The 26942-nt window shown below is 31.3% G+C and overlaps 1 protein-coding gene across 1 annotated transcript in view; it reads right to left on the bottom strand.

Moving 5' to 3' along the window:
• LOC126888325 (beta-1,4-mannosyltransferase egh-like) overlaps positions 1-25068 on the bottom strand; it is a 173238-nt gene extending 148170 nt beyond the window's left edge. The window contains exon 1 of the mRNA XM_050656460.1: positions 24544-25068. Within this exon, the coding sequence (XP_050512417.1) occupies positions 24544-24858 (315 nt within the window). The 5' untranslated portion in view covers positions 24859-25068. The remainder of the gene's footprint in view (positions 1-24543) is intronic.
• Between the last annotated feature and the right edge of the window lie 1874 nt (positions 25069-26942).

Raw genomic sequence — 26942 nt, forward strand, 5'->3', positions numbered from 1 at the left:
TAGCAAACAATAAGGATGTCATCGCAGTTGTCTTAGATAAAGAATGTGCCTTCGATACAATAAACAGAGCTGCTATCATCAAAAAGATTGAGAAACTCAATTTAACGAGTAACATTCTCTTGTTTATAAACAATTTCTTACAAGAGATCTTTGAAAGTGGTTGTAAACGGTAAATAATTTTCAACGTATATCTCACAAAATGGAGTCAGCATTAAAGATATAGGCTCACTTGTTCTTCCTCCAGTAAAATACTTAGAGGAATAAATTCTTCTTAAGAATTTACAGAACCTTGGTCAGCTCTGGTTGGATTACGGAAATATTCTCTACATGTCAGCGTCCGACGCTCAGCTTAAAAGCCTGAATACAATTCACAATAATTCTTTACGCGCTAGACTTTGAGCATTTAAATCAAGTCCTTCTGAAAGTCTCTATATCTACTCTTCAGAACCCCCACTTTTTATAAGACGGCAAAGTTTAGGTAGTACTATCTTACTTCTCTAGAGTATTTGCTCATCCGAAAAATCCAGTAATTAAACTAATTAATACCCCCACCCTGTTCCAGATAATAGTCACCCTCGATCACATTCTTTCTAGATTTAACACTCACAACTCCTGTTACTACGTCCAGTATTTCTCCGTGGACCAAAAAGCTACCTACTGTCGTTACCAGCTTAAATCGATACAATAGAGGAGAAACACCCAGAACTCTCTTGGTACAGAAATTTCAAGAACTTATACATACACAGCACTATGATAAAATTCTTTAAACAGATGCCTCCAAAGAAGTACAGGCCGTCGGTTGCGCCTTCACCACCTCAAATACAACAGTAGCTTCATATTGACTTTCTTCCAGATATAGTATACACACATCCGAACTGTACAAAATACTTAAGGCATTAGAGTTTCCCATTACTAACGAGAAATCAATTAGCGATATGTACCGATTCTCTCGCTGCGATTGGTTCAATCAAAAATATATACTCCAACATCCCATTGTACAGTGCATCCACAATATCTGCCAAGAGCAGTCAAAATATGGTATTTCAGTAACGATCATCGGGATATCATCCCATGATGGTATCGATGGAAATATGAGAATCCTGATGAAGCAGCAAAACAGGCCTGCTCACTAGAAAATCTGGAAATCATACAACTTCACCAAGATCTAAAGGCTAGTATCAAGAACAACGTATTAATCACTTTGCAAACACACTGAAACATGCAAAATACAAAACTACGGACAATCCAACCAACTGTTACCTCCATCACCATGCCCCAAATGACCAGAAAATTTAGTCCAAAATACGAAGTTTTCGACTGTATTAAGAATTTTTATAATCAATTTTTTTATAACCAAGCTAACTTAAATCTAAAATATATAGAATTGGGTAAAAATGAGTAATTTAAAAACATATTTATTAAGGAAAAGATACATAACTTACGACAAAGTGATCTACGTAGCAGAAAAACTTGATTTTTATTGATACTTTCATTTTTAATTTAGTTTTAAATTGGTTGGAAGTGTAATAAAAATCTTATCACAATGGTTTTTAGAGGTATTTACACACCAAGGAACAAAACACCACTTACTAGGCTTCATTTTTACTAATTAAATACGTAATAGACAAAGAGGCAGCGCTGAAAAATCTATTTGAATTTACTAAAGCTTGATTTTTCACAGTTGATTACTGTGAGTGTGTAGAGAAACATACTGCGGTCGGTCAAGCGAAACGTGGAACAGGGGTTACTGAGAGGGTATCAAATTTGCTTTCCTACGAAGGTAATTATTTCCATTTACTAAGGCTGAAAATCAGTACACACATTCTAAATTAAATATAAATATAAGTTATTATAGTCGGTCAGCTGTATACGGGACAGAGCCGATCGGTCGGCCCCAATAGTCGATTGAGGAAATGAAGTATTTTGGCTCGCAATTTTTTCTTCCAGCATGGATTTACTTGAAATTTTCACAGAAGGTAGGGAATAGTCCAAGGATTATTTTATATATCATGCCGCTATCATACGCTAAAACCTTGGGGTGGTTGCCACCCCATCTCGAGGGTGGGACTTTTTTATTACATTTTAACCAAGTAATTCGATGGAAAAAGTGATTCTAAGAAAAAAATGTTTTGTACATTTTCTTCGTAAAACTGATATTTTTCGAGTTATTCGCGCTTGAAAATAATAGTTTTTCGACGAAAAAATCGACTTTTTTAGAGGGTTTTTTGAGAATACCTCGAAAAATATGCATTTAATCAAAAAAACTTTAGATACCTAAATTGTATCTTTTAGTAACACAAACCAAATTCTTTTCCTATAATATCTTTAAGACCAATACAAACCGAGATACGGCATGTTAAAGGTTAGCTTTTTTCGTCAAATGCATAATTTGAAATATTCAAAGCCAAATAATGGGAAAAATTTGCTTTTTTCGAGGAAAACTTAAATAATCTTTTTTCAAGTATGCAATTAGAGCTTTCAAACAAAAATAATAAAAAAGTTTTTAGCATGAAAATTAAGCGACTTATAATCAAAAAAATGTCGGTACCTGCTTTTCTCTACTAAAAAATCAGTGAAAACAACCCCCTAACTACCTTCCCAATTCAAAATTGGTCTTTACCTTTCTGTAGTTCCTTTTATATTTATATTATCAATACATTCAAGGAGCTTGACCTATTTAAAATGCCTAATTTTGGAAAAATTGAAGTTTGCAATTTGGTATTTTTCACTTTTACTTCAAAATATCTCCGAAAATACTGAAGATACGAAAAAAATTATAAACTACTAAATTGTAGCTTTTTTAATGATTAAAATTCTCTCTTCTCTCTACATAGATTTTCACTACAGTGAATAGTTAGCCAGATATAGCTGTTTAAAACCTCTATTTACCAGTAAACACCCCCTTATTCGAGCCCTTTAAACCCGCCCAATTAAAAACTAAGGGATCTTATGGAATCAAATTTACTCAGTCTTATAGCTCTTTAAAAATCCTACGAAATCATTTTTGAAGAAACTTTTTTTCACCAAAAATATATAGAATATTGTTCTAGATATTCTCAAAAAACCCTCTAAAAAAGTTGATTTTTTCATCGAAAAACTGTTATTTTCAAGCGCGAATAACTCGAAAAATATTAGTTTTACGAAGAAAATGTAAAAAATATTTTTTTCTTAGAATCCCTTTTTCCATCGAATTGCATGGTTAAAATGTAATAAAAACTTCCCACCCCCCCAGATGAGGTGGCAACCACCCCCAAGGTTTTAGCGTATGATAGCGGCATGATATAGAAAATGATCCCTGGACTATTCTCTACCTTCTGTGAAAATTTCAAGTACATCCATGCTGGACGAAAAAATTGCGAGCCAAAATGCTTCATTTCCTCAATCGAGTATTGGGACCGAACGACCGGCTCTGTCCCGTCATACAGCTGACCAACTATAATAACTTTTATTTATATTCAATTTAGAATGTGTGTACTGATTTTCAGCCTTAGTAAATGGAAATGATTACTTTCGTAGGAAAGCAACTTTGATACCCTCTCAGTAACCCCTGTTCTACGTTTCGCTTAACCGACCGCAGTATGTTTCTCTACACATAGGCGTAACCAGGATGATCCTAAGGGGGGGGGGGTTACATCTACCTGAAAGGGGGGGTTACAACTACTGGAAATATCTGAGGGATATGATGTTAAGCGTATAGAGCTGAAAGTACATCCCCATGGGGGGGGTTACAACCCCCAAAACCCCCTCTGGTTACGCCTATGTCTCTACACACTCACAGTAATTAACTGTGAAAAATCTAGCTTTAGTAAATTCAAATAGATTTTTCAGCGCTGCCTCTCCGTCTATAAAGAACTGCACACATTCCAATAAACATACGATTGCTGACGTCACACACCGTAGCCTCGCCGCAAGGAGCCTTTTTTTAGCCTCCAAGAAAATCAACATTATGACCTTTATCTTAAATAAAAAAAATATACATTTTTAAACAGTTTTATGATTGTTACGTTTTTATATACTTTATAATCTATCGAATTTAACTATACATATTTAAAAATTAGTGAACATCCCCATTAAGCAGTTTTGAAGAGGCTAGGTATAACCTAGTTCCGGTTATACCGGAAGTTGCTTATGACTTCGTTCTTTATACTCTGTATATTTTTACATTTTTGGATTCTTCTCGATGTCTTCTTTCTTAACATATAAGGTTTTGTAACAATATACAGGGTGTAACAGTTTTAGTGTACAGGGCTTTTCGAAACTCGGAATGAGTATTTTCTGAGTTTTCTTAAATGAAACACTCTATATTGTAGTCTTGTAATAAAATGACATTTTATGTTTCTTTTTTTATTTCTTAAGCATTCCTTATACCTAACTGCTTTAATTTGTGAGTCATTCGTGATTCTTTGAGCCAAAAATTAATTACAACAAAACAATCAAAAACAATTTTTTGAAAATAAATACAATCTGGACTGATCTTTAATTTATTAATATTTGTTGAACTAACAAAATACCTACGTACTTAAATTTGTTGGTGCGTTTTTAACAAAACAGACAATATTCTATCTAGTTGGCTATGACTTAGAAACTAAATTTGCTTAAAGATTTCCTTGGCTTAAACATTGCTCTATTTTTATAGTTCCGGTTGCTTTAATACTATTACTCATATAAATTTTTCTAATGAGGAGATGAATATGGTTTTTGTGCTAGGAGAGTATAACAAAAATGTGCCACTAGCAATAAAAATTTAACATTAGCAATTCCCTGATAGACGACAACCAAGAAGAGAAACTTTTCAAAATTTACGACTGGAAACTTAGATTACGAGAAATCTGATCGAACAAAAACTATTAGGTTTGTTCGTAGAACGATCAGCAACCGTTGCCAACCGTCAGACGCAAGTGCGTTCGTAGTCTACGAACTCGAACTGTTAACTGCGCAGCGCTAACTGTTAACTGCGCATGCGTCTGATGGTTGGCAACGGTTGCTGGTCGATTGGATCGTACTACGAACAAACCTATTATAAACGCCTAACTAACTAAAACGCTTTAAATGAATTAAATGTAATCCTTAGGACCGGCGCAAATTGAACCTAAGCGAGACACAACCTGCGTCGGCGGCACGAGTGATCCGTGCAGTTATTTTTCTAGCGCACCGCATATTGATCACCACCCAATCCAACCGTTGGCTGTCCTTGTAACGAATAGAGACGGGCAGAATTGGTGCGGACGTGTAACGGTTACTTTTGATACCTGTTCTCAGTGGTACTGAGTACAGATACTGATTACAAAATACTGATGTAGCTGATGTATTTAAAATATTAGTAATATCTCCAATTATGATTCTAACTGTAATAAATTACTACCACACCAACAACGCATTATTTGCATGAGTGCATTTTTCTATAGTCAAAACCAATTTACTGTAATAACTCCCACCTTTGTAGAGACACTGACGTAATTGCAAATTTTTCACAAACATTTATTTATCAACACTACGATATTCCTAAATTTGTATTTGTCTGGAAAAACAAAGAAACAAAGAATAATAATTATAACTCTTCCATATTTCGCTAAATTAAGTGTACGTATATCAAATAAACTCAGATTGTTAGTTGTGCGTGACACAACATTAGTATACAATGGTAAAATACGTTTTCTCAACAATTAACAAATTTGCATTGATGTACGTCAGTGTTTCCCCAAAGGTGCGAACTATGCTAAAAACTAATTATTTTATCATCCAATACTATATTATAAACAACACTGATTGTGATTGTCGTTGTCTATCTCGTCTACATATTTTGTTTTTAAGCATAAACAAAAATGTAATATAATATGATGACAAATTTTATTTGAGGGTAATGCGATATTCACAGGTATCCTTAACGGTTTTTAAATAACGAATCATTTTTCAATGATAATGTTGTGTAGATTTAAGAAATGAATGATACAAAATTTATACCTATATAAAGGGTATTTATACGCCATCATTTGTGACATTGTATTTCTAGGCCTGGATCCCGCGTACCAAAAAAAGTTGATTAATAGCAAGCTGAAAATTTGTTAATAGCTAAGGGTGTCTCGTCAGACAAACTTTGACGTATGGGAACACTGGAAGTTTTAATTGTGGAACAGATTACAAATTTGAAATGTCATACTACGAAAACGTCCCATGTATTTTATCGAACAGAACTTATAATTGATTTGTTACCCTTTGATTAAACTCTCATGCAAAAATCAGAATGGTATTTATCACCAACTGGGCATTTTAATAAGTCCGACACGTAGATCATGTCAAATGACAGGAATTATGACAGGTGTTAAATAGTAGTCTAATTTTTGAATGAGAGTTTAATGAAAGGGTAAGAAATCAATTGGAAGTTCTGTCCGATAAAATACATGGGAAGTTTTTGTAGTCTGACGTTACAAATATTTAACCTGTTCCACAATTAAAACTTCCCCTGTTTCAGTATTCCCATACATTAAAGTTTGTCAGACCAGACACCGTTACGCTATTAACAAATTTTCAGTTTGCTATTAATCAACTTTTTTTGCTACGCGGGATCCAGGCCTATTCGTTTTAAGTAACCTTTTTTTTTCTAATAATGTGTTCTTGTAAAAGCATATCTGATATCGCCGTTTATTTTGTCTACTAAGTACCTAATAAAGTTTTCAGAATTTTAATGACAAAGCGGTGTTGGGTTTTGATTATACATATATGTACTAATATTTTTATTTATCACAGTAAATTGTACTTACCATTCGTATTTAGTTCGTTTCCTATTTTTTCCCATACCTCGTCTTTTAATTTCGTCCTTGTATTATAATCCTCGTGGCTGGTATCATATACCATGGGATAATTCCGAACGAGTTCTATCAACTTTTCAACGTCCATCTCGGAAACAAAAACATAACTGAGAATTGAGTCACGCGTCCCACGACCCAAGAAAGCTGTACGCCGATGACAATCGTTCCCAAGCGAGACCTGCGAACGCATCAACTGATAGTAGGATGCGCAGAACTGTCTACGCAGTTCGACGGTGCAGTTTGTGTCTCGCTTAGGTTCAATTTGCGCCGGGCCTTAGTGTCATTAAGAATCTGCATATTAGTACGAACGCTCTCGTAATCTAAGTATCTAGTACGGCGAATCAGTTCTTGTAAACTTTGAAAAGTTTTTCTTCTTGGTTGTCGTCTATCAAGGAATTGCTGATGATAAATTCTTATTGATAGTAGCACATTTTTGTTATACTCTAGAACAATCTCCATAATACTAATCAGTTCCCCATTAGAAAAATTTGTATTAGTAATGGTAAGAAAGCAATTGGAACTATATAAATAGTATGTTGTCAAATGTTTCAGCAAGTTTAGTGTCAAAGTCATAACCAACTAGGTAGAATATTGTATGTGATTATTAAAGACTGGATTATATGCAAAATGCATATGCATATATATGCTGCATATTTCTCATGTTTTTCATAAATGCATATGCCTTGCATATTTGGAGATTTAAGAGCATATAAATGCATATTTTGATGGGAATTTACTCTACCCCATTTAAAAATAAGGTATATATTAGTAACATCAACATCCATTAAAATAAAATGTGAAAGTAAATATTTTGCTGTTAAGCTCCTTTGTTGTTGTACCCATAAACATAATGGGCGTTATTTATAGCTGCAGGTATCATTATCCGGATATTTAAGATTTATAGACTTCTCAGAATTTACAAATTACCTAAGTAAATACCGATTATATTTTGAATAACATTACAAATATTACCTGTACTTTCTGCTGGTGTCGGCCAACTATGAATTATTCTGGGAAAACCAACCAAAACGAAATTTTAAGCATTTTAAGGGTAGGATAGATTATTTTATTTTATGAATGGTTAGTCTTAAATCAATCGCCGATTATTCAACTTTTGTGATTGCAAGTTATTGACTATACTGTGTAAAAAAATCATTTTATTATTATTGTGAAAATGCCTAAAGTAGCAAGGGAAAAATCAAGTCTTCTCAGAAGTTGGATTGGAAGTAACAATCATCTAAAAGTTATCGACAGTGAAAGTATGTTTTGCACCATTTGTGATAAAAAGGTAAGTTCTCCACTTCAATAGATTTTTAAACTTATCAAACTTCTTTGCACATCTATGTGTCTGTCTATTCTAAAATGACAAACCGTCCCATTTCTTCAAAAACTGTTTTTTAAAGTTCGCAACGGTTTGGCTTATACAGAGCGAGGTGTTGAGAGTGGCCCACCCTGTATACTACGGTACACTGACTGTACTTTATTGTTTGACGATTTCAATTTCACTTTGAGAAATAAAAAAAAAATTGGGGGAGGTTTAAAAAGTTTGATCATTTTAATGTAGGTATCTATTTACGAAAACATCTAAAACATCATTATCATTATATTCCAGATTCCATGTCAAAAGAAATTCCAAGTAGTTCAACACATAAAAACTTCACTTCACCAAACTAAGCTATCAAAAAATGATAATAAACCTCGCCAGCAGATTCTACAGAACAGTTTGCAGATTCAGAATACGTCAGTTGGGCAAGAAACCTTTGCAAAGGATTTATGCCATTTTTTTTTGAACTGCAATATCCCTCTGCACAAGTTAGAACATAAATCGTGTCAAAACTTTTTAAAAACTTATTGCAAGATTAAAGATAAACCAGCTCAAATACCAAGTTCTTCAACTCTTCGGAAAAAATATGTCAGTGCATGTTACAAAGATGTGATGACGAGTATTAAAAATCAGTTAAAAGCCGAATATCTTTGGATTTCCGTCGACGAAACAACGGATACAAAGGGTCGACAAATTGCGAATCTAATTGTTGGAGTTCTTAACGACTCTGGCGATTTTAAAAACTCATACTTAATTAGTGTAAAATGTTTGGAAAAAACAAACTATGCTACAATAGCTAGATTTGTTAACGAATCCCTAACAAATTTTTTTTTACCTGATCAAGTACCATTTGAAAAAATATTATTAATGCTTAGTGATGCCGCCTCATATATGATGAAAGCTGCATCCAATCTTAAAATCTTTTTCCCTAATTTAATTCACTGTACATGTTTGGCGCACGGCCTAAACAGAGTTGCAGAGAAAGTTAGAATTGAATTTCCCAATGTAAACACCTTAATAAATAATGTAAAAAAAGTATTTCTGAAAGCACCACTACGTGTACAGGTATATAGGGAGATGCTTCCCGATATTCCTTTACCACCAGAACCAGTATTAACCAGATGGGGAACTTGGCTTAAAAGTGCTATATTTTTATCTGAACACTACGACGACATCAAAAGCGTTATTTCAAGTTTTGATCCGACTTGTACCGCTATTGATAACTGTCAAAATATTTTTAAAGAAAAGTCTATTAAAAATCAATTGTTGTATATAAAATCGAATTTCGATATCATTGAAAGTTCAATTACAAAATTAGAGGCTCAAAATTTATGTCTTCACAATAGTATGTCTATTGTTGATTCGGTTAAACAGAAAATAACAAATCTGAATGGGGAAATTGGAGTAAAAATTAAAGATAAACTTGATGACGTTTTAAACAAAAATGAGGGTTTCACTTTATTGCGTTCAATAAATAATATAATCAATTTTGGAAACTTCGATGAAAATATTAATATGGATCCGTCTCTAATAGCAAAGTTTAAATATGCCCCAATTACATCTTGTGACGTTGAGAGATCTTTTTCTGCCTATAAACAAATATTAACAGATAGAAGACATAATATTAGTTTAGAAAATATGAATCAATATATGATTATTTATTGTAACAATAAAAATATGTAAATTTGTTTTATTGTACTCTTTTTATAATATTAGTTTAGAAAATATGAATCAATATTGTAACAATAAAAATATGTACATTTATTTTATTGTACTCTTATTTATCTTGTGGTCAAAATAAAATATTTTGCCGTTTTATTTGTCACAAAACCTGAAGTTAAAAAAATATATTAAGAAATAATAATACAATTTGGTTTAAATTCAAACCTATTTATTTATTTTTATTATTTTTTATTTATTTATGTATTTAACGTAAACCATAAAATTATTCATATAAAAATAAGTGCATATATAAATGCATATTTGCATGTTAATTGTGCATATTCAGCTTGTTTTAAAATGCATATTGCATGCATATTTTAGACATTTTTTAGTGCATATTTTCCAGTCTCTAGTGATTATTAATATTTGACACACCAACAATCTTAAAAACGTAGGCATTTTGGTATCACATCTAATTAATTAATTCATTAATTTTTACGGCCAACCTAATAAAATTTCACGTAATTTTTGTTGCAATTAATGTTGGGCTGAAAGAATCAAAAATAGCTCAAAAATTAAAGAAGTTAGCTATAGGGAATGCTTAAGAAATAAAAAAGTACCATAAAAGATCATTTTCTTACAATACTAAAATACACGGTGCTCCATTTAAGAAAGTTCAGAAAACACCCATTCCGAGTGTCGACCAACACTGTATACTAAAATTAAACATTTCGCTGTATTAATAATTTTCTACAATAGTAGACTATATTAGAAATCAGTTGAACATAAATAGACTTGTTTTTGATGTCAAATCTGTACAATTCTACAGTGTGTGGATATTGCTACCAAAGGCTATAGCGGGATAAGATGGTCAAAATTGCACCAGGCTCGATTCAGTTTTGGGTTTAGCCATTCGAAAATATATAATTTAAAACTCACTCAGCCAAATTTTCAAGTCGCTAGGTGCTCCGGGGGGTCCGTTATGGAAAAAAACGTGTTTTTTGAAAACATTTTTGTCCAGACGCTCCATTGCTGCAAAAAATCTGAAAAAATTAATGAATGCGTATCTTAGCAATGTAAAGCTGCCTGATTTTTCTCAGATTTTTAGCTTTAAAATTGAGCGCAGGAAAAATGTTTGAAATTTTCAGAAAAATTGTAAATTTTTCGCCAACTTTAAAATATTGTTGTTTTGTGTATTTTTTTCCATTCTTTCGAATGGCATAAGCATCATTATCATTTTCGACGTGGAAAATACCTAAAAATCGAAAAAACTTTTACAATCAAAATCAGCTATTAGAACTAATTTTTTTTTTCTACAGCATGCTCAAAAACCCCGTTTTTCGGCGTTTTTACTAAAAAGTCTCAGAAATCGGTAAAAAAAATAATTCTTTTAACGTTTAAAAAATTAAAATTTTGTTGTTATCGATAGAATGTAATACAATGAATACTTAAATAAATTATTTTTTTGTTTTGCACCATTATTTGAATTTCATATATATATCTTCCCATTAAGGGTATCCTGCCATAGGCTTATAAAAAAATCAATAAATTAATTTTTTTAACTTTTAAAAAGTAAAATGTTTGTAGTGTTCGATACAAAAAAACCACTCCTCAAGTACTGCCGTCGAAGTCACTAACTATGTACTTATGTAATAAAAATCGTGTTATTAAACGATAATGAGGAAAATTTTTTAACGTTTAAAAAATAAAAATTTTGTAATGTTCGATACAAAAAAACCACTCCTCAAGTACTGCCGTCGAAGTCACTAACTACTTACGTAATAAAAATCGTGTTATTAAACGTTAATGAGGAATTATATAAATAAATTACTAAATTATTTGAATTATTTAATTGCTTAAATAGTGCAACCTAAAGAGTGCAGTGTTTAAAGGGATTAATAAATTAATTATTAAAAAGTTACTACGTACTCATGAAATTACAAAATTCAAATTCAAATTAATATACAGTATGATGCAAAAGAAAGGAGTAAATTCGTTATTTATTAAAATGTCGACTCTAAGGAAAAATCTCGAAAGAGGTCGATTTTTTAATTGTAATTTTTTGACATATATATCATACTAGTAGTGACGTCATCCATCTGGGCGCGATGACGTAATCGATGAATTTTTTTAATGAGGATTACGGTTATTTGACAAACCGTAGTAATTAATAAAGAACTTTGGTTTGTATAATGGTATAAAATTTTATTAAAAAACTTTTAAAAAAGTCATCCAAGAACATCCAGGATGTTTTCGATCTAGTCAAATCATCTTCAGTGACATTCTGTGTAGTAATTGAAACTAGCCCACTAGTTGATATATAGTCTTTAAAATTACATAATTTTATTAAAATAAAAATTTTATTAAAATTATACTTTCGGAATGACAAGTCAAGACGAGTGACACAGACCGAATTCCGTCTTGACCTCGAACTCGTTGTGACAAGTACCCCTTCAGTTTTTCAAGCAGGGAAGCCATGCTGCTTTTGAGCTTTAGTAAAATCCATTTATATCGACATTGTGCCGCATTTCAAAAGTATAATTTTAATGTTGTTCTGAAGCTATTTCCTTTTATGATTAACTATTTATTTGGCATTTTTATGATTAACTATTTATATGGGAAATTTTAATAAATAATTATGTAATTTTAAAGACTACATAATAATATATCATCTAGCGGACTATAGTTTCAGTAACTAAACAGAATGTCACTGAAGATGATCTGACTAGATAGAAAATGTTCTGATGTTTTTCTATAATCCATTTGGATGACTTTCTTAAAAGTTTTTTAATAGAATTTTATACCATTATACAAATCGAAGTTTTTTATTTCTGTGTAAGTTTTTTAACTATGGTACACAGCCAATCACTGGGACTTTACTATAATTTGGTTATTCGAAAGGTTATTCAATTCTCTATTCAGTAGTATAAACATTACCATTATTAGAAAGGACTAAGTTTTCAATCTAATAGCACATAAAATAACATCAAAAATATTACTCTACATCCCACCAGATTGAAAACAATGGAAACTTTACCCTTATTATTTATACAGAGTGACCAAACTTTTTTTTTAATAAATTAATATCCAAAAAAATAATGTATGTAATTTATTTAATTCAAAATATATTTTACTTTCAGAAAACGGAAAAAAATGTTTATTCGAAAAATAAACATTGCTTTTCGCTTAAATAACAAGAGGCAGGTGGCTGGCAGGAGCTGGCTTGAACATTGAATTTAAGTGAAAAAAATGTTTATATCTCAAACATTTTCTTCTGTTTTCTAACAGCAGTAAAATATATTTTGAAGTAAATACATTACTTAAATTCTTCTTTTTATGTCAATTAATTTAATTCAAATTTTTTTTGGTCACCCTGTATAAATAATTGTGTTCGTGTTTATATTAATGAATAAAGAACTGAATAACCTTTGAAATGAGTTGCCACACGACCCATATTCTCATTTAAAAAAAAATCATCGATTACGTCATCACACCCAGATGGATGACGTCACTCGTATCACACTCGACCCGTTTCGGTATTTTTCCGAAAGTCGCCAGTTTACGAAATAACGAATTTATTCCTTTCTTTGCACCATGCTGCATATTAATTTAAATTTTGTAATTTCATCATTGTGTAGTAACTTTTTAATAATTAATTTATTAATCCCCTTAAACACTCTGCACTCTTTAGGTTGCACTATTTAATCAATTAAGTAATTCAAATAATTTAATAATTATTTATTTAAATAATAATTCCTCATTAAAGTTTAATAAAAATATTTTTTTATTAAATATTTTTTTATTTTTTAATCATAACGAAACCGTAGATTTTCTTATTTTATTATTTTAAAAATATTTTTATTACGTAAGTAGTTAGTGGCTTCAACGGCGGGTACTTGAGGACTGGTTTATCCTGAGTTTTTTTAAAAAACGTGGCTAGAAGCGCTTCCGTACGGCATCAAAGTGCCGAGCTTTTTTTAACCTTAGCGCGCTTTGAAAATCACAACCGCAACAAGCATTTTTATAAAGGGGCAACATTTTCTATCGAATACTACAAAAATTTTATTTTTTAAACGTTAAAACGTTAAAATAATTAATTTATTGATTTTTTTATAAGCCTATGGCAGGGTATCCTTAGTGGGACGGTATTATTATATATGAAATTCAAACAATCGTGCAAAACAAAAAAATAATTTAGTTAAGTATTAATTGTATTACATTCTATCGGGAACAACAAAATTTTAATTTTTTAAACGTTAAAAGAATTATTTTTTTTACCGATTTCTGAGGCTTTTTAGTAAAAACGCCGAAAAACGGGGTTTTTGAGCATGCTGTAGAAAAAAAAATAAGTTCTAATAGCTGATTTTGATTGTAAAAGTTTTTTCGATTTTTAGGTATTTTCCACGTCGAAAATGATAATGATGCTTATGCCATTCGAAAGAATGGAAAAAAATACACAAAATAACAATATTTTAAAGTTGGCGAAAAATTTACAACATAACCTAAATTTTTTTTGAAAATTTTAAAAAATTTTCCTGCGCTCAATTTTGAAGCTAAAAATCTGAAAAAAATCAGGTGGCTTTGTGTTGTTAAGATACGCATTAAGTAATTTTTTCAGGTTTTTTGCAGCAATTCATCGTCCGAAAAAAAATGTTTTTAAAAAAACACGTTTTTCTCTATAGCGGACCCCCCGGTGCACCTAGGGACTTGAAAATTTGGCTGAGTAAGTTTTCAATTATATATTTTCGAATGGCTAAACCCAAAACTGAATCGAGCCTGGTGCAATTTTGACCATCTTATCCCGCTATAGCCTTTATAAAAAAAACGTAAGTATCTTTTAAAATCCCCTATATAATATTAGGGGAGTGCAATTAGAACGAAAATATGCATTGTTTCGGAATAATTCAAACAAGCTTATATTTTTTTAAAACTTTTTTGTTAGTTTATATACATGTTAAAGTAAAAAGTTCTACTCGCAGATTTGGCCGCTGATTGTTTATTAATTGTTTAAACAATAACAATTGTTCTGTATAAATTATTTTAAAAATATCGTTGAATTCATCATTTTACTTTGTTCAAATATGTTTCCATTTTGTTTTTGGTTATGCTGAATCCGAATATGGCATTACAATTTGAAAATTCTTATGCAGAAGCTCTTATAGAGTATGTTTGCGTAGCTAGGAACAGGAACCACATGGAAAATTTTTTATTATCAATTTTACGAAAAAAAGTTATTCTTCATAAAATACTCTCGATAGTCAAAAATCTAAAACTCGACCACCAGATATAAAATTTTATCAATTTTATACGAGTTATGTCAAAAATGTGAATTTCTTTAAAGAGTAAAGTGCCTTTTTATTCCAGAATATGAAAAAATGCTATTATGAAAAGTTATTTGAAATTAAAAACTGTGCTTTAATATACAATTACATTATTCCAATCGAAATTTTTTTTCAATTTTTCCTTAAATTACGGATACCCTTCATCATATTATTTCAATTATTGTAACTATTTTATTATCAATTTTACGAAAAAAAGTTATTCTCCATATAATGCTCTACCTGGTCTAAAATATATAATACAGCCATCAGATATCAAACTTTTTCAGTTTTATACGAGGTATGTAAAAAATATTAATTTTTCTTAAGAGTCAAGTGCCTTTATTATTCACAATATTTTAATTAGAAAGATGTAGTTGAACACTGAAACACATTTTTTAATTTCAAACAACTTTCCTTAATAAAAATTTTCGATATTGTGAAATATGAAGGTACTTTACTCTTGCATGAAATTCATATTTTTTGACATACCTCGTATAAAATTAATAAAATTTTATACTTGATGGTCGCATCTTAGATTATCTATGATGCAGAGTATTTTATAAAGAATAACTTTTTTTCGTAAGACTGATAATAAAAAAGTTATCAATAGGTTTCCAGTTACGCAGACATACTGTATAAGAGCTAAAAAAACTTTTTGTTGAATATTTATTATTGTTGGGGCTTATTATTAAATGTATTTTAGATAAGTTTTACAAAAAAAAAGTTTTGATCACTTTTTATAAACATTTTTTTTTGCTGGAAATTTTCGGTTTTTGTATTACATTTTGTTATCTTTCTTAATTTTCTCAAAAAGAAATAGTTTATTTCATTTCTAAAGTAAAATAATTTAGTGCATTTTAAAGACTACATCCTGAGATTTAAAAAAAAAAGTCTATAAAACTGTGATAGATCTGTTGAAAATTAAGTAATACCGTCTTAAAATGGTGTTAATTCTGTAAAACTATGAAGTTCTCAAAAATTACATTTTTTGAGACGTCGTATCATTTGAATTAAATTTTTGAGATTTTTTTTTGAATGAAACATCGTTTAGTAAGATGATTGAAAAGTAAGTTGTGCAAAATTGAGGGTTTTATAAGAAAAATTGTATTAGTTACAACATTTTTAAATCATTTTTAAACAAAATTCATGGAAGTCTCACTTTCAGCCCACATCGTACTTATGACCATACATTTTGTTTTTTTTTATTATAACTCTAAGATAGCTTAATTATCCTTCTTTCATTTTCAATTTGTGAAATTTCATTTGATTGATTAATTAAAGAATTACATTAAAATAACTCAACTATGCACTTCGCCGTACGTTAGTTTACAGTGCGCCAATGTTTGTGAGAAGGGTGACTTTAGCGTTATAAATAAAAAATTATAGAAGCTACAGAGTTAATTCTAGAAAAATCTTTATATTAGGTTTTTTTTGTAAAATTTTCTGAATTTTTCAATGGCCAAGTCGGTTTTTTCAAAAATTTATATTTTCGGAGTTATTTAAAAAAACATCTATTTTCGCAGTTCATTTGTTTAATAAAAAAAGACGCACCCACTTCTCGAGTAGAACTTTTTGAAATGTTGTTTATTAAACATTTCTTAATGAAATTACAAAAAGTTCTATCTTGTTTGATTTTTTTCGAAGTGAAAATCTATATGCACTCCCCTATATTACAAAACCTCATACTTTAAGAAAGCAGACATTGACGAGAATCCAAAAATGTAATAATATACAGGGTGTCCCATTTAAAAACGAAGTTATAAGCAACTTCCGGTATATCCGGAAGTATCAAATAGATAAAAATATTTTCAATAATTTTTCATTTCATTTCCCTTTTAATTCCAAAATTCCAATTTCCATGATTCAGTTATCTTTAGTTCTCGAGATATTTCTAATTGGCACTTTATCTGCCTCACCTTGTATAATGACAATGCTTAGGTAATAAAATATACATCCGTCATTATAGTGTAAAAGCTGAATTTAAAGAAATTAATAGTATATTATTCAACGAGCATGTAATGATGGGTATTACTCACGATGATGAAGTTTGCGACACGAGCCGTAGGCGAGTGTCGTAATTCATCAGAGTGAGTAATAGCCATTACATGCAAGTAGAATACTATACTTTTTCTACGACCTTATTTATTTTAATTAGTAAAAAATATAATTATCAACTACTCGAGATTAAAATTATAATTTACAAAAATATTTTTTTTTACCAATAGTACACTGCTGAATACCTAATTGGTTGCTTACTATTAATCAGCAATGCTGTCTTTATATGTACCTATTGTAAAATACACAACAAGAAATAAATAGTCAATTCAAGTTATATTGATTTCCGAAAATTTATAAGTATAAATTTGTACCTCCTGTCACTGTAATAAACAGGAAATGGCTATTGTCGATGGACGTATTTAAAAAGTTATAATGAACATTTATATTTAACTATATATAATATAAGAATATTACTATATTATAATATGTTATACTTAAAATATATATCACTTTATAAAGATAACTTTATACCATCACTAAAGATAACTTTATAAAATAAACACAATATTTAAGTTTTAAGTTCCAATAAACACAGCAAATACGCTAACGTCACTGTCATTGAAAATGGTAAACGTCAAAATTCATAATAGTAAAAAAATTATAAAAGTAAAAAATATACGGACGCATTGTTACAGTTAAAAATCCTGTAAAAAATTGTCGAGGTTAATTATTGATATAAATAATTTTTTTTTTTTTTTTTTATTTAAAGAGATAAAGTCGCATCCACCCAAAGGTTATTAGCGACATTGCTGTAACATTTGTAATAATATTACATTTAACATTTATAACAATCAATCATTTTAACAATTAATTAGAATTTGAGAACAATTGAACATTTGTAACAATAAATTAAGTTAAATTTTGTGTAACATATTTATACATTTTAAGTAACCCAATAAATTGTCCGGAACTAAATTTTTGTTGAGGAGTGCTTTCAGGTTATTTGGCAAATTGTAAAACTGTCTTTGATTTACATATTTAGGACAGTCTATCAAGAAGTGCTTTATACTGTCTACTGTATTGCATGTTTCGCATTTTGGAGGTTCACTATTTGAGAAGAGATAGGCGTGAGTATACCTACAGTGTCCAAGTCGTAGACGTGCAATAATAGTTTGGCATCTTCTGCTTCTGGCAGTGGACTTCCATGAAAAAATGTCACTTTTGATGGTTCTGAGTTTAGAACTAGAGTCATTCCACTCCCGATTCCACGCACTTAACACTTTATTTTTGAAATAAACTTTTAGATCGCCTGCGACACTCCGACACTCTGTTTCTGATGCGTCACTGTTGATAGCGTTACGCGCACTAGTATCTGCTTCTTCATTCCCTTCTATACCTATATGAGAGGGTATCCACAGGAAGTGGATTCTTCTAAAATTGTCTTGAGCTTTCATTAATTCGGCCTTGATCATTTTCTCAATGGGGTGTTTAGGGTATACATTTTGCAGGGCTTTGACTGCGCTGAGAGAGTCAGAAAGGACTAGACAACAAGGGATGTTTTTGATATTTACTTGATTGATGGCTTTGAACAAACCAAATAGTTCTGCAGTATAGATGCTGGAATTTAGAGGAAGTTTAAATTGAAAAGTGTCATTTGGGGTTACCACTGCTGCTCCAACGCCAAGTTCACCTTTGGATGCATCTGTATAAATTTTAATCCACTCATTGTATTGTTGATCTAGGATTGAATTTAGTTTGACTTTAAAAATAATAGGACTAGTTTCATGTTTATTATATATACTTAACGCTGTATTGACTTTGGGCTGTTCGATAGTCCAAGGTAGATAGTTATTTGTATTCGTTTGAAATACTGTTGGGAATTGAATGTTTAGTCTGGAACTATATAATCGGATTCTCTCGTAGTAAGGTTTGGGGCACGGGGCTTATTATTGTAATAGTTGATATATTTGTTATTAAAAGTATTACAGAAGAGAGGTTTTTTTTATATCTGAGGCTATAGATGTAGCATGTGCTAGAGCTAAGTACATTCTTCGGTAGCTTAGAGGTGGTTCGCCGGCTTCGCTCAGTATGCTTTCGGAGGGAGTTGTCCGGAAGGCTCCAAGTGCAATTCTAATACCAGCGTTGTGTATGCTGTCAAGTTTTTTAAGTAATGTTTTTGAAGCAGATGCATATGCAATTGATCCATAATCTAATTTAGATCTAATTAATGTTTTATATATTCTCAACAGAGTTTCCTGATCTGATCCCCAATTTCGGTTTGCCAAGGTTTTCATTAGATTCAGTCTTTTATGACATGTTAAAATTGTCTGTTTTATATGTTCCTGCCAAGTAAGTTGTTGATCAAACCACATACCTAAAAACTTTGCCGTTGGTTTAAATGGGAGCATAGTATTATATAATTTTCAGGTAGAGGACGTTGATGAAGCCTTTTTGGAGAAGAGTATTCCTGATGTTTTTGTTACTGAAAATTTGAATCCGGTCGTTAGAGACCATTGTTCTAATTGGTTTAGAAAATGCTGCAAAGCGTTTGTCATTGATGCGGTGTTATTTCCTTTGATATACACAACAAGGTCATCTGCAAAAAGTCGAGCCTTTAGAGGTTTAGTAAGGTTGTTAATAATATTATTTATTGCCACTAAGAATAATGTAGGGCTTAGGACTGATCCTTGGGGTGTTCCATTTTCTTCACTTTTCTCCTCTGAGTAAGTATTATGTACTCTCACGCAAAAAGACCGGTTCTGTAAAAAGTTTTTTATAAATTTCAGGCAATTTCCACGAATATTCCATGAATGTAGTTCTTTCAGAATATTAAATTTCCAACAAGTATTAAATGCCTTTTTCAAGTCGAAAAATATTGCAATACAGTTTTGTTTGGTTGCTAGCGCTTCATGAATGTCAGATTCTAGATCAAGAATATTGTCAATGCCCGAGCGATTTTGTCTGAAACCGTTTTGTTCCGGAACTAAACGATTTGTTAATTCTAATGTCCACGTTAATCAAAGATTTACTATTTTTTCCATCAATTTGCTCATAGAGAATGTTAAGCTGATTGGTCTGTATGAGTCAGGTTCTAGGATTAATTTTTGAGGTTTTAAAAAAGGTAATATAATGCTTTAGACCAAATTGATGGAAATTTATTATTTTGCCAAATTAAGTTAAAAAGTTGAAGAATAAATAATTTTGCTGAGTGAGGAAGATGTTTTAAAAATATTGCCGGGATATCGTCTGGGCCCGGGCTAGTGTTTTTTAATTCGGATAAAGCATTTTCCAGTTCTTCAAAAGTGAAAGGTAGATCCAATGGATCATTTAAATTGTCATTTTCAAAAAGATCAGTATTTTCTGTTATTATTTTTCTTTCAAGGAATGTATTATTGTAGTTACTGTTTGAAGACATTTCTCTAAAAGATTCAGCTAAAGTGTTAGCTATCTCTTGAGGAGAAGTTGAAATCCTATTGTCAATTTTTAATTTTGAAATCATTGGCGTGTATTTCAAACCAGAAATTTTTCTTATTCTTTTCCATACTTCGCTGACAGGAGTTGAGGAATTTATTTCTGAAACATATTTGGACCAGGAAGCCTTCTTAGCTTGTTTTATAATAAGTTGTGTCTTAGCTTTAAGTGATTTGAACATGATTTTATTTTCAGGTGTTTTATGTCTTTTATATTTATTAAATGCAGTTTTACTTGCTCTAATAGCTGCTCCGCATTCTGAGTTCCACCAAGGTACAGGAATCTGATTATTCTTTGTCTTTTTTGATTTCCCAACGAATTGCTCAGCACTACTCATAATAATGCTATTCAAATTGTTTACAGATTCATCAATGCTTTCAGCCATTTTACAGTTTGGCATCGAGTTGTCGATATAATTTTCAAATTTTAACCAATCGGCAGTTTCAGTTTTCCATCTGGGTATGAAAACGTCATGGGTCAGAGCCATAGAGTTTTTTATTACTATGGGATGATGGTCGCTCCCATAAGTGTATTGTAAAACTTCCCAAAATAATCGTGGTGTGAGTGCATGGTCACAAAGACTTAGATCAATTGCTGAAGAATTTCCGGTATTAATGTTAAATCTGGTTGGAGATCCGTCATTAAGAAAATTGAATTGAAAATCTGTAATTATATTTTCGACAATTTTTCCTCTAGCATCTGAATAAAAGGAGCCCCAAATAATATTATGACTATTAAAATCGCCCACAATAATGCGAGAGGATGGTATTTGACTGAATAAATTCTTTAAATCGTTGTACGTTACTTGGCGACTGGAGGGTAAGTAAAGGTTGCAAATAAAATACCTGTTTGATGATTGTATTTCCACGACTACAACTTCCAGATTTGTAGCCACTGGAAATTCTTTCGCTGATAGTGATTTTTTTACTAGTGTGGCTACACCACCTGAAGAAAAATTTTTATTTGTTATCCTGTCTTTGCGAAAACAGTCATATTGGTTGGAGTTATATTTTTTTTTTGGGATTCAGATTAGTTTCCTGTAGGCATATTATATCAGGAGATTGTTCACCAATTAGATGTTGGAGCATAGCAAGGCGATGGAAAAATCCATCAATGTTCCACTGAAGTAGAGACTTGAATTTTATTATTGGCTTAATTGAGATGTGTCACTTTCCCACTCCGATGTCTCACTGCCAAGATAACTATTGATTTTTTTCTTTATGGACGTGAATTTACGTTTTATGGATCTTTCCTTTAAATGGGGGTAAACTTGACTGAGCATATGGGACAAAGCTGATAGGTCTGTGGTATATTCTTGAATTGTGGTTATAGGATCTGTTGATCCCGTGATATTCATTAAGAGCATGTTAAGTTGTTCAAAGTTTAGAGGGAAAGGTAGAGGTTGATTTTCTATGAAGTTTTTAGCAGGGTCAAGTAAGAGAGAAAATGAGCATTCAGAAGTGCTTGCTGAACTAGTTTTAGCTTTTTTAGATTTTGCTTGGGCTTTAGGTGGTGGAAAAATGTTACATTTTTTTGAAGATGGATCTGCTTCAGGTGAAATAATTTCATTAAAGCTACGTTTTGGTTGATTGGTTGGTTGGTTGGTTGGTTGATTGGTTGGTTGGTTGGTTGGTTGATTGGTTGGTTGGTTGGTTGGTTGATTAATTATGTGACTGTCCTTATTTGATGCATCTACTTTGTTCGGTATCTCTGGGAAATTTGAAATAGACATTTGTTCACACTGAGAAGCGTTTGTATCATTGGGTGCTTGCAAAGATATATTTGTTGCGCTGGATACCGATGCTTCATTGTTTTGGTTGGGGTTTAGTTGAGATTGAGCTAGTGGTTCGGAGCACTGTGATGCAATGTGACCTGGCTTCTTGCATCTGAAGCAAACTAAACTGTCTTGAGAAATGAATATTCTATATTTCGTGTTGTCGAAAACAAGAGTAAATGACTCTGGTAGTGTTAGACTGTGAGGACTGATATAGATTTGTCTTCGAAAACTAAGGATGTGATTGTACTCAGGCATAGAAGCACTAATTTTGAGGAATGTCATGGGGGAGACAGGAACTATGCCGATTTTTTGTAACTCATTGATTAGCAAGTCGTGCGGTATTGAAGGACATACGCCGGAGAGCACAAGTCGTTCCGCTGGTGTAACTAACCTTCTTGCTCTGACAATTTCACCTTGTATTTCTATTTGACCATGATTATTCATAAAATCATCCACTATTTGTTTATTGGATAAATACATACATATGCGATTATTAGATAATCTAGAAGAGAAGATTATATGTTTCGGTTGAATTATATTTCCAAGTGGGAGAAGGTAGTCTTGAAGTTTGGTGTTTTCTAAGGCACTAAAGATAATTGCTTGGGACTTTAACGGAAATTGCACTCTCGACGCTGCCAAAGAGTAGGGATGGGAAAAACCTACCGGTTTAAACCTAAAACCGGTTTTTTTACTTCGCAATAACCGGTTTTACCGGTTGTTTTTTTGTTCCGGTTATAACCGGTTTTTTCTTTTTAAAGTAAAAACCGGTTATTAGGTTTTTTACGGTGATTAGGATTAGGTTAGGTGCAATTTTGGATACCAATCATAATTACTATTCTCAAGTAATTATTCCAAATAAAACCATAATTCAAATTTTATTCTATTTTATAATATTCAGAAGCAAACTGAAAGTGCAATCTCACATCAGCCAGAAACAATTATTAAGTTTTATTATAATATTTCCTTGAAAAGGTAATTGTAATCATAATATTTACATAAGAAGTGATCTGGTTGAATTAGACGCAAACATCATCTATTTTTCACACTTAACTCTTGACATTGAAAGTGGGTGAATGACTTTTTCTGATTACCAAAAATAATGCTCTGACTATGAATATCGAATTACTGATTACGAATACGAATCTCCAAGAATTTCGCTACGTTTTCAAAACTCTACACTCATACAGAGTGTGCCTATTCTTAAAATGTACCTATTCTACAAATATACAAATGTGTTAAAAGTAATACATATTCTTTCGATAGTACTAATTTTGATCATTATTGATATCGAGTCGAATGGAATAGCGCAAACTAAAGTGTATTGTAAATGTAACTTTGTAACCTATTCATATTGGATTAAAAAAACCGAAAACCGGTTTTTCCAAAAACCGGTTTTTTTGGCCGGTTATAACCGCCAGGTTAAACCGTAAGCAAAAAAAACGGTATAACCGAAGACCGGTGTTTTGCCAAAAACCGCCATCCCTACCAAAGAGTATGACTGTGGTGCGTTTATTTGACTTTGATGGTCTTGTATTGAAGAACTGTTTTGTGATTCCATGTTAGAATTCATTTCGATAAACGTTAAGTGAAAAGTAAGTCCGACCCTGTACACCTGCTAAAACAGGTGTATAGGTCTTTACTAAAAGCGGTTATTTTGCTGGTAAAACTGGATTTGTTTGTTGACAACAATAACAAATAATTGCAATTTGTTGACTTTAATGCTAATTTAACTGGATATTATGTAAAGAGTTTGTACATTTACAGTTTATTTCAATATATCACTGAGATTCACAATTTATAACTTATATTAAACTTTGTTAATATTAAAATTATTCGGAGCCCACATTGAAGACAACATTATAGTTATCGGTGCAGAACCGAACTCCGATATAAATAATTACAATAATTATTTTGTTGAATAAACAAGTAATTTTATTGTAAGTAAATTTATTTGCAGTTTATATAAGACTAATATTAAAAGTGATATTCGCCACTTGAACCTAACTTCAGCCCGTGAGTAATGACCCGTGAGTAATGAACTATTACTCACGGGTAAAGTAATAGGTGTTATTATCTATTCAAAAATAGCAAATAATAAGCACATTACTAAACGGTCGTAGAAAAAATATAATATTAAATGAAATAATTAAATATAAAAGATGTTTGTATGTAATTTCAACTTACCAGATCGGGATAACTTCCTCTTGTAACAACACGAAAACACAAAAAGGGTGCTAGCGGTAGAGATCCATTTAAAGTTTCCTTATCTGGAAATTGATTAAAATACAACAGTCCCATTGCCATAACTAACATTTGGGGGACACTTATTAGATATATACAGCTTAATATGTAGAGAACTATGGATTGCACATAACCATACTCTTTCCAGGGATCGATATTTGTAATTGGTAACACCATGATCACATAATAAAATGCGAAAAGTACAAAAAAGGCACAACAATGAACACTGTGTTTAATTTTCGACGTTAATGTTGTCATATTTAAACTTATTAAGAACTGTTAAACACTTGATATTATCAACCAACTTTAGTTGCTGTGAATTGTGTGGCAATGCTTATGAAAATATAATAGCACAGCTAGCTGTTTTTTCTGATTTGCCCTTAGTTGCTTTGTGAGATACTACCTATATTATTATTTTTTACTACGTTCTTTATCAATCATATTTCTCTATATAATATAATTCACTTGTACAATACTTGTATAATACTTAATATTTTACATTTCAGTGAGTTTCACGAAGATAAAAAATTTTTGGCATACAATTTATTTTAAAATTATCATTTTTTGAAGGTAAAATTGGTTTAGTTTAAACATAGAAACATTTATAAAACCAAATTTTTTGGATAAATTTCCCCGAAACATACGTTTAAATCCAGTGGCGTAGCTAGCCCCACGGGAGGCATCTAAACATTATGTATATGTATTTGGCACCTAGGAGTTTTCTATTGGTTCCTTGCTGCACGCGGTCATATTTCAACCAATACGCGGCGAGGTGCCAAACGCATATACGGAATGTTGTTCGGTGCGAAATTCATACACGGAATGTTAAATATTCGTAGACGGCAAAAGATAACTCTTTATTAGTCAGTTAAAAGGAGATTGATTTTAAAATACTTTTGTTAATGTATTATTAAATAAAAGTAAAACAATTTTAGTATTTGGAATGTTATTTGGTGCGAAATTCATATATGCGGAATGTTAAATATTCGTGGACTAAAAAAGACGACTTTTTATTAAGTCAGTTAAAGAAGACTGATTTTAAAATAATTTGTTAATGTATTATTAAATAAAAATAAAACAAGAATATAGCATATGGAATGTTATTTGGTGCCAAATTCATATACGGAATGTTAAATGTTCGTAGATCAAAAAAGACCACTATTTTCTTCTGGTAGCACACAGCCCTAAACTTCAACAGAAATAACAGAATTGAATAGCTGAAATATAAATCTAAACATACTGTACAACACGTAAAAGTCATTAAAAATTCTGCGAAAGCGAAATAGTCAAATAAAGAAATAATAAAGTCTCTCAAATCTATACCATACCATTCCATTTTTAAATTTCGCATCAAATAACATTCCATAGAGGTAATAATTGTTTTATTTTATTTAATATACATTAAAAAATATTATAAAATCAGTCTTCTTTAACTGACTTAATAAAAAGTCGTCTTTTTTAGTCTACGGATATTTAACATTCCCCATATGAATTTCGCACCAAATAACATTTCAAATACTATAATTATTATTTTATTTTTATTTAGTAATATATTAACAAGTATTTTAATCAATCTCCTTTTAACTGACTCTAACAAAAAGTGTCTTTTTCGGTCTACGAATATTTAACATTCCGTATATGAATTTCGCACCGAATAACATTCCGTCTATGCGTTTGGCACCTCGCCGCGTATTAGTTGAAATATGACCGCGTGCTGCAAAGAACCAATAGCAAACTCCTAGGTGCCAAATACATATACGGAATGTTTAGATGCCAACGGGAGCTCAGTATCAGAGTTTGTCGCGGGGCCCATTTTTCCACCACTGATATGGGATAGTGGAAAGAAAATCGCATTGTTAATTTTCGCCTTTTTTTTTGAAAATAGTTGTTACCTCCCACTTTTTTGCTAGGTTTTTAGACTCATTTGTCAAATCATGAAATGAATTTTGATTTCTTGCATCTTTCACCCTATTTAAAAGATTATTTGCAAATTAAAGGGAAAGTCCCAATGGTTGGATGTAAACCATAGTTATAAAACTTACATAGAAGTAAAAACTTCGGTTTGTATAATAGTATAAAATTTATTAATACTTTAAAAAGTCATCCAAATGGATTAAAAAATATCAAAACGTTTTCGATCTACTCAGATCATCTTCAGTGACATATAATGAAGTATTACCACGTTAAAATGAATACAATGGGTAAAATTGTGGCTGTTACGAAACACATGTTAGGCCTGGATCCCGCGTACCAAAAAAAGTTGATTAATAACAAGCTGAAAATTTGTTAATAGCTTAACGGTGTCTAGTCGGACGAAGTTTGATGTACGGGAACACTGGAAC

The sequence above is a fragment of the Diabrotica virgifera genome, chromosome 7 (assembly GCF_917563875.1).
Source record: "Diabrotica virgifera virgifera chromosome 7, PGI_DIABVI_V3a".
NCBI classification, from domain to species: Eukaryota; Metazoa; Arthropoda; class Insecta; order Coleoptera; family Chrysomelidae; genus Diabrotica; species Diabrotica virgifera.